This window comes from Archocentrus centrarchus, chromosome 6 (assembly GCF_007364275.1).
Source record: "Archocentrus centrarchus isolate MPI-CPG fArcCen1 chromosome 6, fArcCen1, whole genome shotgun sequence".
NCBI lineage: Eukaryota > Metazoa > Chordata > Actinopteri > Cichliformes > Cichlidae > Archocentrus > Archocentrus centrarchus.
Genome location: NC_044351.1, coordinates 18830769 through 18849397, shown reverse-complemented (window position 1 = coordinate 18849397; position 18629 = coordinate 18830769). Strand labels below are relative to the sequence as shown.

The window sequence follows — 18629 nt, the reverse complement described above, 5'->3', positions numbered from 1 at the left end:
CTTCACCTTTATTCTTGAGGAACCTGTTGTAGCTGAGTTATAGGGAAAAAACTGGGTCAACTGTCACTGCACTCAGTGAGGTGATATAGCAATGTGTGTACGTGTCTGGAAGCTAGTCTTCAATTTTGAGCCAGCCTTTTTTATAGTCTATTAGAAGCTCGAGGTAGTACTTCCATTCTGGCTCACTGTCATACCTGACCTCAAATATTGTCTTAAGAGGGTTAGGGTTACCCTCATGGATGCGCAGCACCTCCCCTCTGTACCACACCTCTGATTTGTCATCCTCCTCATACAGATGGCGTATCCTCTTTCCCACCAAGTCTGGGTAGTAGAATCTCATGGCCCTCTGAGCCCTCTGGACAGCTGAACGCAGGACCCATCTCCTCCTGTGTTCAGCACTGTGGCAGGCAGACAAGTAGGGACAGTATTTGATCTTCAAGATTGATTTGTGCTTTCTTTTAGAAGAACTGCCAAGGGGTCTTAAAGTATGAGAGAGGTTCCCTGTTTTCTTCCACTTGCGCTTCCCTTTGGGTGTCGTGTGAATGTCGGCCTCGCTGATCACACTCTCCCCATCATCAGTCTGTGAGAGGGAGGCTTCAGAAGGAGGCACTGACCCGGACACTGCTTGGTACAGAGTCTTTTTTCTCTTAGGACCTTCACTAAGTATCTTCCTCAGTTTAACGATCACTCCTGAACAATTCTTGGACTTTTCCTTAGATTTGACTGGTGCTGAGGACTGATCGACAGACCACACACTGGAAGATCTCTCCGTTTCTGTGTTGCTGGGAGATGGAGATAGCTCATCCAATGTTAAAGGACACATCCATGAAATATATGGATCCTGCTCTGAAACCATATGATCAGTTCCTTTGTTATCACTGCCTTCGGGCTCATGGGCACTGCAGTTTTTCTTTGCAAATGTGTTGGCGGTGCCTTCAGCTTCTGTCTTGTCTGCGTCCCCTCTTTCTTCCCCATCTGACAAACTGTTGTCTAGAAACATATGCCTCGAACTGCTCTTTACCCTTCTTTTTATTCTATTCCTGTTCAAATGCAATTGTGTTTCCTCATCCTCTGAACATCTCTGAAGGTACAACTCTGAGGGTGATGCTGCAGAGGCAGTGGTGTCTGAAAATCCGGGAACCCTCCCACTGTTAGTCGCTTCACAGCTTCCATCATGTTCCCTGTGATCGGAGTCCATATCTAATCCTGCAACACAGGGAAAATGGCAATAGGAGAGCTCAAAACAAATGCTGAAATATTTCAGATAAATATAGAATTCTGCTTCCTCACAAAATGGTAAGATTAGAGTTAAAAGAATTTATGTAGTGATCAAGGAAACAGTTACAAGTGAGCAACAAGTCAGAAATGGACTTTCAGGATTTCTTGGATACTTTAACTATTCTGTATGTACTATTGTACAACATGATCCTCCACCACAAAGCACCCTTACAGCAGAGATGGAAGAAATGGGAGTAAACACGAAGGCTGGGAAAAAGTCAGCTGCTGCAAGGGGTGCTATCAGTCACGGACAAAATAGCAGTGAGGCAAGAGGAGAGCGAGAGAAATGTTCAGACACGAAAGTCAAGTGCTCCAAAACCATGTGAACCTATGTCAGCAGTGAACAGAAATTCAATTAGGCCAGATTCAGTAAGCAAATGCATGTGCTCAGTAAAATCAAAGCTGTTGACAGACGCAAAGTAAAAAGGCAAATATAAAAAAGGATCACTCTGATATTCCATAATTCTCCTAGACCCCATGAAAAGACCGCAAGTATTTCATTTTATTAAGGTTGATTAACTTAATTAAGGTAGGTAAAAAGTTTTTTTTTTCCTTTCTCATAATGACAAAGCATGGCCACAATATGTGTAACATTGCTGAAGACTCAAGTTGTTTTAAGAAATGACAGGGCCTGAAACTATACACTAATCTGCCACAACATTAAAATACACTGTCTGATCAAGAGAATTAAACTGATCATCTTGTTACGGTACAGTGTTCTAAAAGGGAATTTTGGGGTCTGGCATTCACGTGGATGCTATGAATGAAGATCCCTCAAAATCCAAACAGGACAAGCCTGATCCATGCAGGACCCACCCTGCAATCTGCATGACCCAAGTCCTGGTGCCAGACAGTGTAAGACACCCCCAGATGGAATGAGTCATAATTGTTTGGGGGGGACTTATACAATATTTGGCAGGTGGTTTTAAGGGCGTCTCTGATCAGTTTATATTTGTGGCCAGATTCAAGCCTTTTAGTAGAAATGCAGGGGTGGAGAACACAGACAGGCAGATGAGGAATGGAAGGTTTGGTCTTTTCATGAGATTTGACCATAACACCAAAAATAGAAAAATGTTACACTACATTGTCCTGTCCTTAAAATACATTTGGACACTTTCATATATTCATATATTCTCAGGACAGAAACTGTTTAAAACGCCACTTCTGTCACTAAACAGTGCAGATGTTTAGTGACAGATAAAGGACGACGTCATCATCTTTGGAAAACACCTCTGACCCAAAAATCTGCCACATTTAATCCCTCCGTGTATAGCGGCCTCACTTCCTTCCCCTCATGTCATTCACCAGCCTGCATTACTCCCTTTGAGGTACAGTAAGTAACAAACACATATGTCCACAAGCAGCTCAGCTTAGCACCCTTCCCCCTCTACCCACCCACAGTGAAGACTGTGTAATCATGCAGCTTCTTGTGATTTGTTACTGAAAGTTAGGAAAAAAAAGTTTCCTGCTTTCTAAATCAGAAACAAGCAAGAGAGTAGTGAGATTGAGGGACAACAGGAAAAAAAAATACCTGGACTCTCTTTTGGGCATCAGGTGAGGTTGACTCTGTAAAAAATAAATGGATTTTATTTTGAATAATTATTCTAGTTTGATTGGATACTTACAAAAGGGCCACCTAATGTAGAAAATAGGCTTTGAAGGAAACCAGTGCTACAGAAAGTCATCAAAATATGATGCTTCATAATAAAATCTAGAAGACTCATAACGCACCCAAAGGGGTCTTCTAGAAATCTTACCACTGAGGTAAGAAGTAATGTTGGTCATGTTGCATAATCACATGATGAAATTATAAAAGTTATAGTAAGGATCATCAGATAAAACCAAACAATATGAATTATCATAATTAACAGTCAAATTACAAATCTTCATTGTTCTTCATATTATGAGTAGAAACATAGTTTGCACTCATGACTGAGATGAATATGTTATAATAATTATATTTTATATAGCTATTTTAGATTTGGTTAGTAGCCTAGCCAATTCACAGACATAATGAAATGCACTGCTTATACTATAAAATTACTTGCACAATATTCTAAAAGGCTTCACTTTATTCCTTTACATAGAAAAAAAAATTGCCTTATGCCTTTAATGATATTTGTTTGCATATTTGCATCCAGCGCAGCCACATGAGGGGTAATTAGCACACAGAGGACTCACTGCAACACCTGTAATTGGATAAATCTACATTGGAAGCACCACAGAGAAACAGTTCATAATACAATCCTAGATTTGGAAAAAAGGAACGCTTTAAAGGGCTACAGTGTTACAAGTGTAGCAAGCATAGTGCTTTGTCTCGGTATGTCTGCAGTGAACGTGCACTCACCCAGCTGTTTGCAGACGCAGACATAATGCAAAAGATTGACCACATCAGCATAGACGTCGGGCAGATGTTTGAGGGACATCAGTCTCCTGAGCCTGGAGGAGCAGGCTCGTTTATGAAGCTGGATGAGGATCTTCTCTTCAGAGAGCGTGGTGGGCCGCAGCTTGACTTTGTGCTCCTGCAGGACCTGGTCAATAAAGCTGCCCTGGACCATCGGGAACAGTAGCTCCTTTACCACCAGCATGGGAAGAAACACTGCTCCTGTCCGCATGACGTGCGGAAAAGGACAGCGTTCCTGGGCCGTGTACTCTTTTAACCTTTCAACAACCGTATGGAGTGCTGATTTCATCTCTTCATTGAGCCACACCTCTCTGGCTTTTCCCCCCAACAAGCAGGACACTTTCTGGACTTTGGTCGTGGGAGACACCGTTTCAGTCATTTTCAGCTGAGACAACCAGTTCTTGAGCTCCTGTTCTGAAGACGTCGACACAGATTTGGACACAAGCTTACAGAAAGACTGGTGCAGCTCAAAGAAATGCTTGCGACCAGGTGTTTGTAGATCTTGTTTTGGCATGAACTCAGTTGCAGTTGGCTTCTGTGGTGGTGGGACAGGGAAATAATGATTGCCATTAGGGATTATAATCTTGTAGGTGGAAAGTTTAAGACACTGAGGAGGAATGTTTTTGAAATTTAGTTTGCTCCCAGGCAGTGGAGTAGTGGGTTTGGGTGAAAGGGTGAGCTCCTGTTTGTGCACCGTGCCTGTGTCACCGTGAGAAGTTGAATTTGTCTGTGCAGTCAATTCAGCAGGTTTGGACTCATCGGAAGTCATTTTTTCACCCGCTGAAGAGGGCTTAGTTTCAAATTCATCAGATTCGTTTGTCTGTTTTAAGAAAATAGGCCCAGCATCACATGAACCAGTCTCTTTAGGCTCTTTTTTGATTGCCACTTTGTTGCAGTTGTTTTGACTAATGCAATTCTCTACAGAGCTGTTGATATCTGACTGATCTAGTTTTTCTACTTTAATATTTTTGGGTTCACAGACTTCTGCAACACTCTTCTCTTTTGGAGCATTAGCACAGATTTCTTTGGAAACTAGACACACAGCAGGCTCCTGTTCCCCAGGATCTTGCTTCTTTTCTTTGCCTGGCTTGGACTTAACTTTTGCAGGTACTCCAGCTCCAGATAACACTCTGGAGGTGTGCAGATATCCTTGGTAAGGTGCCAAGCTGAAAACAGTGTCAATAACTGGCATAGGAGGAGAGTCATTTTTATTTCCTTCTCGGACATTCTCCATCTCCAACTTTTGTCTTTTCTTGGTGCATTCTACTTCATATAAATCCTTTTCCTCCTCTTTTACTTTGACGGGTGGAGACGAGTGGGAAATGCTCCTCTTTAGGGACTGTTTATTAACAGCAGTCTCTGAACTGGACACAGAGTCTCTGTGTTTGCTTTCTGTTTCGATAGCAGCAGAATCAATACTTTTTTGGACATTCGCACTCTTAGGCATGTCTTTGTGGATTCGATCTGAACTGTGACTGGGTGACTGAGGTCGCCACACAGCTGGGGAAACAGGAAGGCTTTTTGACTGTTTCAGGCAAGGCACTTGTGCTTCACAGGAGGAATAGTCCATGATTCTGTCCATGTTCAAACCATCTGGTGGAAAGACAGGTGGGTCTCTGTGCAGGTGGGTGAGAGGGGGAAAAAATCTGCTCATTTCTGTAATTGATGGTGAGACACCAATTTTGCTCATGCGTCTGGTGGGGCTGGTTTTGTCTGCAGGTAGAAATGGTGAGGAAATTGATAGGTGGTCAACATGATGGCTGGGTGGCTTAAGTTTGTCCTTTTGTAAATTGGTGGTAGAGGCCATGTGATGATCCATACGGTGGCTGGATGGGGAAACATTTTTGTGACTAGGATGAAAAGTAGGTGATGCATGTTGCCTTTTTAGGGGTGCTCGGATTTGGTTTGGATTTAAATGAAAGCTTGGAACAGCGTAGCATGGATAGCTAAAACCTCGCATAAAGGAATGATTTGGCAACATTTCAGTGCTAGACAAAGGCAAAGGAATTTCAGCATGAAGGGACTGAGGCACTATGTAATGCTCCCGAGGGTTTGAGCTTGTGTGTTTATGAATAACAGCAACATCTTCTCTCTGCTTACTGCCACTATCTTTACACTGGGTTCTGTTTTCTACCTCCACATTTGCCTGGGGGTAGTAAAACACTTGGTGCTGTGCTAGTTGGCCATATTTGGACATGGGAGAACGTTCCTGATAAACCTCTGAGGTCATATGCTCATATGTAGGGTGGGAGGGGTAGAGGCCAGGGTAGCCTCTGGGGGAAGTCTGTAAAGGCTGGCTATGCTCGCTTAAAGAACCAAATAGTGTACGAGTCGGGGTGCAGGGGTAACTGCTGTAGTGTGGCTCAATCACAGCAGGCAAAGTCCTTCCTCTACCAGGGCTGTATGCATCCACAGTGAGCCTCTTCAGTGTATCTGTGCTGGATTCAAACTGTAAGACTCTCTGTTGAAGCACTGTGTCTTGTCCTTTCCTCTCAATAGATGGTCTTTCAGTGTAGTGAGCATCAGTTTGCCTCCAGTCACGCTCATATACAGCGTTTGGTATCCTCGGAGAGCCATGTTCCACACTGTATCGTTGTCCTAACATGCAACCCAGTTCATTACAGCAGGGATTGTGTCCATAAACTGGCCTGGGAATTGCTAAGTAAACAGAGTTTTCAGATGGGGATGATGAATTCTCACCGCCAGTTTTTTGTTTTCTAATTGATACCGATGCTGCAGCTGTGGAACTGCTGATCTCAGGACTTTTCTTGTACCTCATAAAGCCCTGTTTTACTGGTGTGTGACGCATAGAGGAAGACTGGCCTTCCTCTGAAGAACTGCTGTCTTGCCTGTAAATCAGATGGTTTCCCTCCATGCCAGAGAGGTGACTCATAGTACTTCCATCATTCAGCAGAGATGTCTTTGAGTTCCTCCAAGGAGAAGTGAATCCTACTCCCTCTTTTACTCTTGGGTCATAAGCAAAGAAGGTCCCATGGCATGGCAGCGTCTGCTTGCCCAGGAAACCAGACATATTTTGTGGTTTTGAGAGTCCTGGGGATGCAATCGTCCGGTCAAATAATGGCATCTTGGTTCGAAACACTGGGTCAGTGAGGGTCTGCATTGACTCGCTGCTCATCATGTAGTAGCCTTGTTATGATGATGCATTAATATGGTTCTGGACCTGTAAAAAAAACAAACAAACAAACAAAAAAGAAAACAACAACAATTAGATAGTTTTCAGTAAGAAATGCCACTAACAAAAGTTAGTTCAGGAATGTAATCCCTCTAATTCTGTTGCCTCAGGCATCAGATATAACAGCGAGGTATGTTGCAGAAAAATAAATGCTTTGCAGTCATGGCAGATCAGAACTGGCGTGAGGCATTTTTAAAACCTTGACAAATTTTGTTGCTTATCCCACGTCCCATTCACACACATAAATGGCGGAAATGAAATGCAGCAAGTGGAAAATAAGTTACTATCTGAGGAATGTGCAGGGATGACGTGGAAGAGAAAATCTTCGCCCAGGCCAGAAGGACTCAGACTATCACCACACCAATGGAACCAAATGTGAACAGTCGTCAGAATCTATTGTAAAAATGCTTTGCTGATGCATAAGTGAGCGCAACAAGAAGAAAATGAACATTCTTTGTTGTACATTGATTTGTATTCCATCACTGTCTCTTCCTACTGTGGCCCTAAACACAGTTTCCATGCCACTCCTTCACATTAATTGCATAACCACATAAATCACCATGTTCTAAAACACATCAAAAGTAATAAAAACATAATAACTGAACCAAATTAACAGCAATTCATTTGATTTGAATTCTTGTAAAGTAAATAAGCATAAATGACTGATAAATGGTTCCTACAATGGTTTACAACTCAGTTCCTGTACAAGGAAAAGTCGCAAATGAGAAATTTTAGGATTGAGAAAACTTTCCTACAAACAGTCAAAACGATAACTGTCACACTGCACTGAACTGACTGGCTCACACTGTACCACCTCCAGCCCAACTGTTATTTGTGGTGACATAATATCCAGCTGTGACTGAAAGTAGTATCGACTCCAAGGCCATCTGTAAAAATGAGAATTACATTGTGTCAGAACGATTGTCATATCTATGAGTCATATTTGAGGTGTTATTGTTTTACCACAGCCTACTTCAAATGTCAGTGTGTCATTGTGATTGTATCAAAAGGGCTCCGGCTCAGCTTTGTCAAAGAAGAATTTATCACCTGACCTAATGTGCACCTCTCATCTTGTGTTTACTTTCTCAGACAAAAACAAGTGAACTTGTTTCTGTTCTGCATTTTATTACCACAGACCATCAGTAACACCATGGTTTCTTCAATGTTGTTTTGCAACTGACTTCTGTTTGTTGGAATCTGCTAATAATTTTTTTGATGACTGAAAAGACAGACGATGGATAGTGCAATCCATGGGCAGGGACTGTGTGCGTGTGTGTGTTTCTGTGTACAGCAGCTAGTTCCCACCATCAATTTTCATGAAAGCTAAAAGTAGCATCCAAACATCACTTTGGCTTCAGCAGGTAACTGAACCCAGGACCTCTTGCAGTCAAAAATAATCTGCAGTGGCAGATGTACTATCCATGAAGCAATCAAAACTGACAAAAATGGAGTATCACAACTTCCTCCCTCACTTTTTCTAAGAAAAACTGGGTTTTCCCCTAATCTTGATATTTTCATTTCACTCTAATTTGGAGCTTGAGTAGCTGAGCATAAGAAATTGTATTTATTTATTTCATATTATATTATAGATAGATAGATAGATAGATAGATAGATAGATAGATAGATAGATAGATAGATAGAGAGAGAGAGAGAGATAGAGATAGAGATAGAGATAGAGATAGAGAGAGAGAGAGAGAACTGTAGGTTGACCCATGACCCCAAGTCAAGCAGCAGAAGATGGATGGATTAATCCAAAAAACTAACCACTGCAGATAACCAGCACTTAAAGTCACTGTAAACATTTTTCTGGTAAAAAAAATCCCACCGTGCGTTTCATAATTCAAAGTGTAAGAATGCTCAGTTCTCAAATCTGGCCTTTCCATGGCACTTGAAGGCGGTGTAATGCAACAACTGGAGTGCAACACAATCTGGCTTCTTGGAGGAACTGAAACAAAGATAACGCCATCACGTGATCCGCCAATGCTAATACGTGCACGCGCCTATGAGGTCATAGACAGAGCAAGTATAAATTTATAGTTTTATTTGCACGCTTCCCGACAACCCTGGCAAATGTGTGTCCCATTTCTAGTACAAATTCAGATTCTCTTGTAACATCTGCCAGTACAAGCTGTAACAGCTGCATTTGATGCAGTGAAATATAAATATATAAATAAGTTAAAACAAATTCTGAGACTATCTGCAAGTCTTATGAGGTTTAGAGCAGTAGTTTTTGTTTGTTTGTTTGTTTGTTTTTTACTTTAACCCCACGCAGTGACCCTATTCAGTCTAATGACAGCACAGTGCTGAGAGATGTTATCAGCTCATCCTGTTGACACCTTTCACAAAAATGGTGCGACGCCTTATCTGTATATGGTGAGGAGCAAATGCGGTTTATGTACATGGAGGAAACTACGCAGAGCTGTTTTCAACGGACTAAAAACCGCACTCTAAAGTAAGTGTAAGTGTGTGTGTGTCTGTCCTCCCACTCCCATGATCTGTAGGGCAAGGTTGATGGAGAGCGTAACTTTCGAAAACAAAACGTCCGCGGCTTAAAACCACGCGAGAAAAGAGTGTAAAGGTAAACGCTTACTTCAGTCCAGTCTAGCAATCATTAATCATTTATCTGATCGCCAATTAGCCAGGATATGTTGAAAGATCGCAGCAAGCTCGCGTGACACAAAAAAAAAAAAAAAAAAAAATCAATTTCCTCCGGTACGTCTCAGACTTAACCAATGAAAATGGCTCACGTCCGAACGTTAAAAAACGGAACTTGAACTCGGGGCGAAAACAAAAAACCAAAAGTTTCTTCTGAACTTCTTTTGACATCCCGGCGAGCTGTAGCTTACGATGCAGATACATATTTGCTTCTCAGCCGAAATGCGAAAGCACGGAACCTGCAGTCCTGCCTGCAAGAAGAACACCCTGCCAAAATTAATAGGACGCAAATAATATGAAAATAACGCGGACCCAAGAGCTTGACTTTCGCTCACAGAGCGAGTCATTTCCATACAGCCGCGAAAGCCTCATAAACCACGGCAAAACTAAAACCAGACTATGGTCCATACACACATACAGTCACTCTCACACACACACACACACACACACAGAGAGAGAGAGAGAGCGAGCGAGAGGGAAACAAAATAAAAGGATGCATAAATCTATTTCGACTGTATGAAACAGTCTCACATGCTTTGACGCATTCTAATAGGTCTGCTGTTTACTAAAAATTGACCCGCGTTTTCTATCTTTTCGCAGTCTGCAGCACAAGCTGTCGTCAGTTAGTTTAAACTGTGAATAATTCTGCTTACCTCACCCGTGTAATCAATGATTTCCACAAAGACTCCATGAAACTTCTAAGAAAAGAGTAGGAAAATCTGCCGCCTGTGGAATCGGTCAGTCCAGATGCTCCAATCCCACCAAATGAACCCACGACATAGCCTGTTATTTAAAAAAATAAAAATAAAACTGCTGCGCGGCTGGCCCGAAGTCCACGAGGCTTTTAGAGAAGTTAACAAACTGAAGAAAAGACAAAAGGAAGGAGGATGGTCTTTGATCAATAGGCGGAGTCACACCCTCCTTCTGACTACGGCTTGTTTTTTACACATTGTAATGTTTTCTCGCTAATAATGACTTTATGTTCGACTGCCAACTGCCTGCTGCTGCCGCTGAAATGAACTTAAGAGCCTTTTTTTTTCTTACCCTGCCCTGTCAAATAACACGTGTGTCCTGTTGAATTTCTCTCAGCTTCACGCGTTTGCCCTGTTTCCAAATCACGCGTGTCCTTATCCTTCGGGGAACTGAAGCGGATATTTCAGTCTAACAACAATTAAAAAAAAAAAAAAAAAAATCACACGTTTATAGTTCTCCATTCTTTATCTTTGCGCAGAACTACGTGTAAGTTACTATCCGTCAGCACCTCTACAGTTACGTGAACAAGTCACTGCACACCCATGCGTGTCTTTCCAGTGAATAAGCAAAGGCACGGTAAACGCCTAGGATTGGGAATGTACTTATTTAATAATCCCATCTGCAAGAATAAAACTCATTTAAAGACATCCTACTGACATCAAAATCAGCCGTTGTACTGGTTAAACTTATTATGACAGGATGTATTTCAATTCAATTCAATTCAATTTTATTTATATAGCGTATTTGTATTGTATTTATTCTCAGAAAAGTAGAAAATAAAGAATTATGAGACTTGAAACAAAAAGAGTCCAGTATAATGATAATATATGTAAGCTCCCTCTGAAAGAAGCCTCTGTGTGAGAGGACTGCATGTGTTGATCTCATTCTAATGTAGTTAATGGTTTACTTCAGTTGACCAAAGTTAAATTACCCCAGACCCAGTGTTTTTGGATTGGGTTTTTTAACCTCTTTTCATTACTCATGACTGGCATTTTACCTTCCAAGCCTACCAGATGCTTTATAATATAATAAAATGATTAGCGATATGCATCGGTGCATGCCTAAATTCTTACACTCTCCCTTGATTTGTCATCTAGATGAGTTAATTTCTTGTAGCACTTGCATCATGTCCCTCTTCACCTGTGAGCTGAAGTCTAATTTACGTGTCCCACTGGGGGTGCCACAGTTTAGTCTAGACAAGTTGGTTGCTTCCATGAGTCCACGAGGGTTTCACAGGTACTGAGATGCTCATCAGGGGACTGATGACTGAAGAGGAGAGCAGGAGATTTCCCCCATGGATGATTCCCCACATCTTTCCCATTTCCAGTTACCATGACATTACAGCTTGGGGCTAACCAACACAAGGCATCAAGGGGAAACACACATCTTCAAACATACAAAGGCCAAAAAAAAAAAAAGGTATTACACATATAGCTTTGAGATATGTGACAGAAATATAAAGGTAGACATGAAAAGGGTTTTCATAAAAAAACTCAGAAATAACAAACACTTGCAGACCAGCTGCTGGAAGCCAAGTCTGTGAATGATTACACAGGATGAAAAGATATCCATTGATTCAACAATTGCCTCTTATAAGCTAATCCCTCCACACATATTAACTGTCAGCACAGTCTGCAGTTTTGCACTGAGACCTCCCTGTTTTAAATCTATATAAATATACAGATCATTTGAATCATTTTAAGATCTTTAAGACAGAATTGCCAGCATTGGTCACATTTTCTTTTCTAAAGGTTTGTATCCCAGATGAAAGAAGGAATTACATTCCCAATGCATACAAAGAAAGCAATAAATGCATCAGCACTGCATGGTTGAATCAAATCCAGAAGCATGTGGTAAATGTTGACTCAATCTCATCCAGTCCAAGAAAGAATAGGCACATAAATTACAGTCTTTCTAGGTTTGTGGTCAGTAACAAAGCTTTAACAGTACATTCTAAAGCCACTACACACATTTGTAGCTGGCATAAGAGGTAAATCCATAATTGTATGTGTGCGTGTGTAATGTGTAGCAAAATGTGTACAAAATATACACTGCAATATGCCAAAATTGCGAAGAAACAAATGCAGCATGTTCATTTCTACTTGGTCCTGGTGTTTACCACTTTTAAGCATCTCAGAATCAGTAAAGCGTGCTGTGGTGACACAGGGAGCAGAGCAGGTGATCTCTCAGGATGCAGTTTCTGATGAAACACACTTAAACGTTCCCAGAGGCCACAAACGCACGTTGAGCCTAGAGACTGCCTGGGTTGCATCAGATGCACATGTTGAACATGTTCCTGAATGTGCATACATATTGACACACGACTTAACCCTATGGCAAGTTAGCAAAACAAAAAATATGCGGAGGGTGTCATATGATCTTCAAATGATCTTTTTCTGCTAAATGAGGCAGTGCACGCGTACATTCTGGTGCAACACCGAGCTTTCAGCAGACAACTGCATAAATGAATCAGTAGAAAGCTACATTATCTGGATGAATGTGGCTGAAATTGAATTACAATTGTCTCTACAGTTAATATATCTGTGATAAAGAAAAAGAGATTTTAGTGGTTAAGGTTATGGTTCCACTGTTTAAGTGTCTGAACAACCTTACATTTTCTCTCATTTGAACCAGTGGCATTCTAGCGATGCTTGCTTACAGCATATGACCCACATATACACACCCAGCAAGGTATAGATATGGCTTATGTACACTGAACCTTTTAAACTCAATGAACTGCAAATTAATGTGGTGTTTGATTCTTTTACAGCCCCTGGACACTTTAAAGCTTTGCTATCTGATGTTTCTAATCCCTCCTGTTTCTGATCCTGCTGATTTTGAGACTTGTTGACTTGCTATTTTTGTATACTGGTTGTCTATTTACGCTTCATGTTTTCAGGTCTCTATCTGATTAAATAAATTATCTTAAGGCAAGTAGTTTTTAAGCTAAAATTGTATTAATAATAATTAGCTGGCTAATCTTTTAAGTTAATGATAAACCTAGGGGGTCATTGTTAATCACTACTAAAATATGATGACAACACTGTCATGTGATGGGCTTGTATGCTGCAGACTCAGTTTCTTGCTGACTGCATCATGTAGAGTTACAGAAACTGCTCGGTTTCTCCTGCAAATTCTTGCAGATCACAAAACAGTTTTGGCTGATAATTATATTTGGGAGACATCTTTTGATAAGCATGTATTAAACTGGAAACTGATTTAAAAAAAAAAAAAAAGTTTTGTCTTCAAATGTGCACCTTTGACTATTTCACATCACCTATCTGAAGTTTTCACGATCTGTACCTAGTTCTCAGAACACTGTGTTCACACGCATTAAGCGCACCTGCAAGCTGCACGCTCCCCCACAGTGCTATCAAGGCCACGATGACACTCCCCTTGTCAGAGTGGCTGATGTAATGTTTCTCTAGCCTCATTAACAGAATCACCCGGCAGCCAATAGCAGCAGGACAAGTTATGGCTCAGGGAAGGATGCTTTTCATTTGGGGAGCCATTCACATCGCTCCATGTGCTGCAACCTCGACAGCTCAACAGTAACAATCCCCTCAGATATTTGCAAGCCAAATTTCTCTACAGTCCCGTGGATTTGGTGGAAGCAAAAATAATGTAAGATAATATATTACTATCTACACAGCCTAGAAAAAAAAACCCCCAGATGCAGCACAAGCGTCGTCATGTTAATTAGAAGAGAAAGAGTCTCTTCAGTAGAGAAGGGAAGTATGAATACTGAAGAGGCAAGTTCACAGTTTGTTGACAAGGAAATAACATCAATGACTTCCTGGTGCTGTGTGATGAGGAAGCTGACCAGTTCACAATAAAACCATTAATCTTTAAGGTAAAGCCAGTAACGGAAAAAAAAAAGTAACATCATATGATGTGGCTGATCTAGATTGTAATACAGCATATTCTGATCTCTTAAAAAGAGTGTAGAACTACTTGTCCAGCATAATGCTACTAAAGAAGGCTGCCACCTGCCAGGTGCACTTTCAGTTTATTGCAAGTAAGACAGTTGTGTACTGTCTGTTTTCTCTGGATACAATCCAGACCTGGATGTTTCACTTTGTTAGGAGATGGAGGGCTTTCACAAAGATAAACATGTCTATCGCTAATGCGATTCATGGGTTTCTTCACTCTTGCCCTTTGGACTTCTTGTAAAGAGCATTTGGGGAAGCACTTCTAAAAAGTTCCAATTGTCTTAAAACAAATCTAAAGATATTTTTCTAAAATGTCACATGCACACTGTCTCCACAAACACAATGAGAATGCATCACTGTTACTGAGTGTAGGATATCTGTAACATAACAATTGTGCCTTATGTGTTTCTGCAGTAAAACCAGCCTGTCAAGCTGCCTGGTGGGAAGAGAGTTTGTGTTGCTTTGTGTCATACAATTAACCCCATAGATACCAAGACAAACTAAATAAAGAAGATAGAAAAAAAGGTTTTCACAGTATAATTAAAGAAGGGCAGCTGTGGCTATATCAGTAGCTTACCACCACCAGGTATGATTGAGGTGTGAATGAATAGTGCATGAAATTGTAAAGCATCTTTGAGTGTCTAGAAAAGCGCTATATAAGAGTAATGCATTATTATTATTATTTAATTACTTTTTATCATAAAGGAGCTGGTTGAAGAGATTATATTGCTCAGCTGGCTTGGGAATGATTCTAGGTCCTGCTTTAGCTCAGGAGCATTAATTGTACATTCATTAACCCCATTAAACAAATATAAGCATCCACCACTTTAACAGTATATGATTGTGGTCAGAGGTTTACATAACCTCACCATGGGCATGAATGTCATGGTAATTTGGGGCATTTAATGATTTCTTATGATTTCTTTGAACTGTTTTTCCAGAGTGGAATGATTGTACAACAAGCATCTTTAATGACTTTAAAAAAACAAAACCAACTAGGGTGCACAAATTTGAATTTATTTTGGCTTTTCTCTAATCCACATAGGCTCAAATACACTCCTGATCAAAATCTTAAGACCAGTTAAAAAATTGCAAGAATTTGCATTTTGCACTATTGGATCTTAAGAAGGTTCTAAGTAGAGCTTCACAATGCTAAAAGAAGACATCTGCACAAGAGACAAAAACTTTTGAGCAGGGAATTTATTGAAAACTGCATTTACACTCAAACATGATTTTTTTTTTTTTTTAACTGGTCTTAAGATTTTGATCAGGAGTGAATACATCCACTCAAATATTTTAATAAGTGGTGCTGAAGATGTAACAATGTATTTTAACTTGACAAGGCCAAGGCCCATTAATCTCTTGTTAGTATTCTTGATTGACTACAACTGGTAGTTTCTCTTTGCTAGCATAAAGACCTTGTTTGACAGCACTCACTGGATGGGAAAGTCCAAGAAAATCAGTCTAAGTAGGAGAATTATAGATTTATACAAGTTGGGAAAGTCTCTTGGAGCCATTTCTAAACAACTGTAGCTTCCAAGATCACCAGTTCAAACAACTGTAAGTAAGAACAAGTTATCTGAATGTGTCACCACTCTACCAAGGTCTGGACAAAGACCCAGGACTATCACCCTCAGATGAGATGTAACTGTTAGGATGTTCAAGTACAACCCAGGAACCACCAGGATTCAAGACTGCCATGAACTGGAAACTGCTGGAAAACCAGCATCACTGTCCACAGTGAAGTGAGTTTTACATTGCCATAGACTGAGAGGGTGCTGACCAAGACAGAAGCCCCTGGTCCAAAGCTGACACCTTCAAACTTAACTGAATTTTGAACTTAACAAGCCAAATGATTTCTGGAGAACGTTTTATGATCAGATGAGACAAAGATGGAGCTATTTGATCAAAATGACAAGAGGTATGTTTGGAGGAGTAAAGGTGAGGATTTCATACCAACTGTCAAGCGTGGTGGTGGCACCATCATGCTCTGGGGCTGGTCCATTGAACAATGTGGACGGAACAATGAAGGAGGAGGACTAGCTTCAGATTCATTAACTTCAACTCAAATCAACAGCTTGAAACTTGGACACAATTGGGTGTTCCAGTAAGACAGTGATCACAAACACACATCAAAACTGGTCTTGGAATGGATAATGCAGCCTAACATTAAGCTGCTGGCATGGCCTTGCCAAAGCCCCAAACTCAACCCTATGGAAAGTTCCTGGACTATGCTAAAAGCTGGGTCTGTGCCAGAAACCCAACCATTTTAAATAAACCAGACCAATTCTGCAAAAAAGAGTGGTCAACTATCCAGCCAGAATTATCCAGTTACTCAAACTTGTGCACCCAGTTCTTGTTTTTTAAAGTCACTAAAGATGTATGGTGTACAATCATTCTATTCTCTGGAGCTTGAAAAAGGCGACTGGACTTCTTTTTGTTTCTTGAAGACGTTTCACCTCTCATCCGAAAGGCTTCTTCAGTTCTCAACCAAATGGTGGAGAGACCCAGGTATTTAAACCCCTGTGGGCGTAGTCCCCTGGAGGTGGTTATGACCCTCTATTGATCATGTGCTTGAACACATGTGCCCAGGTGTGAAGGGGGCGTGGGTCATATTTAATCAGTGGTTTCAGTTGAAACCAACTTAGGACTCCGCTCCATTGTTTCCTGTGGCCTATTGAGGTCACTGGAACAAAGGTGTGAATGGGGGTTGAGACGTCTGGGAAGGGAGCTCAGGACAGCACTGTAAGCGGGGGAAAGTTGGTGACGTAATCCACCTCCTCTGTTCAATGATGGTTGTTCACAGTGGACATAGATGGCTTCTTTCACTCCTCTTTCAAACCATCTGTTTTCCCTGTCCAAAATGTGGACATTGGCATCCTCAAAAGAGTGCCCTTTTTCCTTCAGATGCAGATGTACTGCTGAATCTTGTCCTGTCGAAGTGGCTCTTCTATGTTGTGCCATTCGTTTGTGAAGAGGCTGTTTGGTTTCACCAATGTAGAGGTCCGAGCACTCTTCACTGCACTGAACAGCATACACTACATCGCTGATCTTGTGTTTGGCGGGTTTGTCCTTGGGATGAACCAGTTTTTTTCTTAGGGTGTGACTTGGTTTGAAGTATACTGAGATGTCATGCTTGGAGAAAATTCTTCTGAGTTTCTCTGACAAGCCTGACACATATGGGATGACAATGTTGTTCCTCTTGTCCTTCCCATTCTCTGTAGTTTGTGTTTGGCCTTCATTCCTGTGCATCTTAGCTGATTTGATGAAGGCCCAGTTGGGGTAACCGCATGTTTTGAGGGCTTTCTTAATGTGTGTGTGTTCCTTATGCTTCCCTTCTGCCTTAGAGGGAACACTTTCCGCACGGTGTTGTAGGGTCCTGATCACCCCAAGTTTGTGTTCCAGAGGGTGGTGGGAGTCAAAGAGGAGATACTGGTCTGTGTGTGTGGGCTTCCGGTAAACTTCAATGTTGAGGCTTCCATCTTCCTCGATAAGCACCGCACAGTCCAGGAATGGTAACTTGTTATCTCTGGTGTCCTCCCTGGTAAAACGTATGTATTTATCCACTGAGTTAATGTGACGAGTGAAGGCTTCTACTTCTTGGGTTTTGATTTTGACCCAGGTGTCATCTACATATCTGTACCAGTGGCTAGGTGCCATCCCTTTGAAAGAACCAAGAGCTTTACTTTCCACTTCCTCCATGTAAAGGTTGGCTACAATGGGAGACACTGGGGAGCCCATGGCACATCCATGCTTCTGTCTGTAGAATCCATCATTGTATTTAAAATATGTTGTGGTAAGGCAGAGATCTAAAAGTGCACAAATCTGATCTGGGGTGAAGCTGGTTCTGTTCAGTAAGGAATCGTCTTCCTGTAGTCGTCTTCTGACGGTCTCCACTGCCTCAGTTGTGGGTATGCAAGTGAAAAGTGAAACCACATCAAAGGACACCATGGTTTCATCTGGATCCAGTACAAGATTCTGGACCTTGTTAGTAAGGTCCTGTCCTTGACCTGTTTGACCTGCTGCCCTCTGGCAGGCGCTACAGGTGCATCAAAGCCAGAACAAACAGACTCAAGAACAGTTTCTTCGCCAGAGCAATCACCACCCTGAACTCACACACTCACCCACTGTAACTGTGCAATATTATATTATTCATACTGAACAATATCTGACATTCCTATATTGTGTAATATCCAGTATTCATTCACTAGTGCAATATTCATTCACCAAGTGCAATATTCATCATCTTCATTATTATATGTATACACATATTTACTTTTCTTACAATGTACAGATGCACCAATGTATGTATATATTTTTATACATTCTATTTTTTGTATATTTTACACATTGTTTATTTCTGTATATCTCTTGATTATATTGATCATACGAGATTATAATATTTTTATATTT

General features: G+C 41.1%; 2 protein-coding genes across 4 annotated transcripts; both read right to left on the bottom strand.

Annotated features, from left to right (window-relative positions):
* Positions 1–80: 80 nt before the first annotated feature.
* Positions 81–6749, bottom strand: LOC115781152 (uncharacterized). Its single transcript, XM_030730602.1, has 2 exons — positions 6691–6749; positions 81–958 (listed from the first exon to the last, which is right to left on the bottom strand). The coding sequence occupies exon 2, from the start codon at positions 854–856 to the stop codon at positions 113–115; it is 744 nt and encodes a 247-aa protein (XP_030586462.1). The 5' UTR covers positions 857–958; positions 6691–6749; the 3' UTR covers positions 81–112.
* LOC115781151 (uncharacterized) lies at positions 950–10423 on the bottom strand. 3 transcript variants are annotated; one of them, XM_030730598.1, is made up of 4 exons: positions 10185–10423; positions 3626–6863; positions 2810–2844; positions 950–1206 (listed from the first exon to the last, which is right to left on the bottom strand). In XM_030730598.1, exons 2-4 carry the CDS (start codon positions 6819–6821, stop codon positions 1201–1203), a joined length of 3237 nt encoding a protein of 1078 aa, XP_030586458.1. In that variant the 5' UTR covers positions 6822–6863; positions 10185–10423; the 3' UTR covers positions 950–1200. The 3 variants fall into 3 exon arrangements, with proteins under 3 accessions (XP_030586458.1, XP_030586459.1, XP_030586461.1); XM_030730599.1 differs by having other exon boundaries at positions 10190–10423; XM_030730601.1 differs by lacking the exon at positions 10185–10423 and adding an exon at positions 9467–9546.
* Positions 10424–18629: the final 8206 nt, after the last annotated feature.

Coding starts and splice junctions, on each gene's coding strand:
- LOC115781152 (XM_030730602.1), bottom strand. CDS start 856: ATGGTTTCAGAGCAGGATCCATATATTTCATGGATGTGTCCTTTAACA.
- LOC115781151 (XM_030730598.1), bottom strand. CDS start 6,821: ATGATGAGCAGCGAGTCAATGCAGACCCTCACTGACCCAGTGTTTCGA. Junction 2,845..3,625: donor CTGCGTCTGCAAACAGCTGG/GTGAGTGCACGT, acceptor TATTTTTTACAG/AGTCAACCTCACCTGATGCC.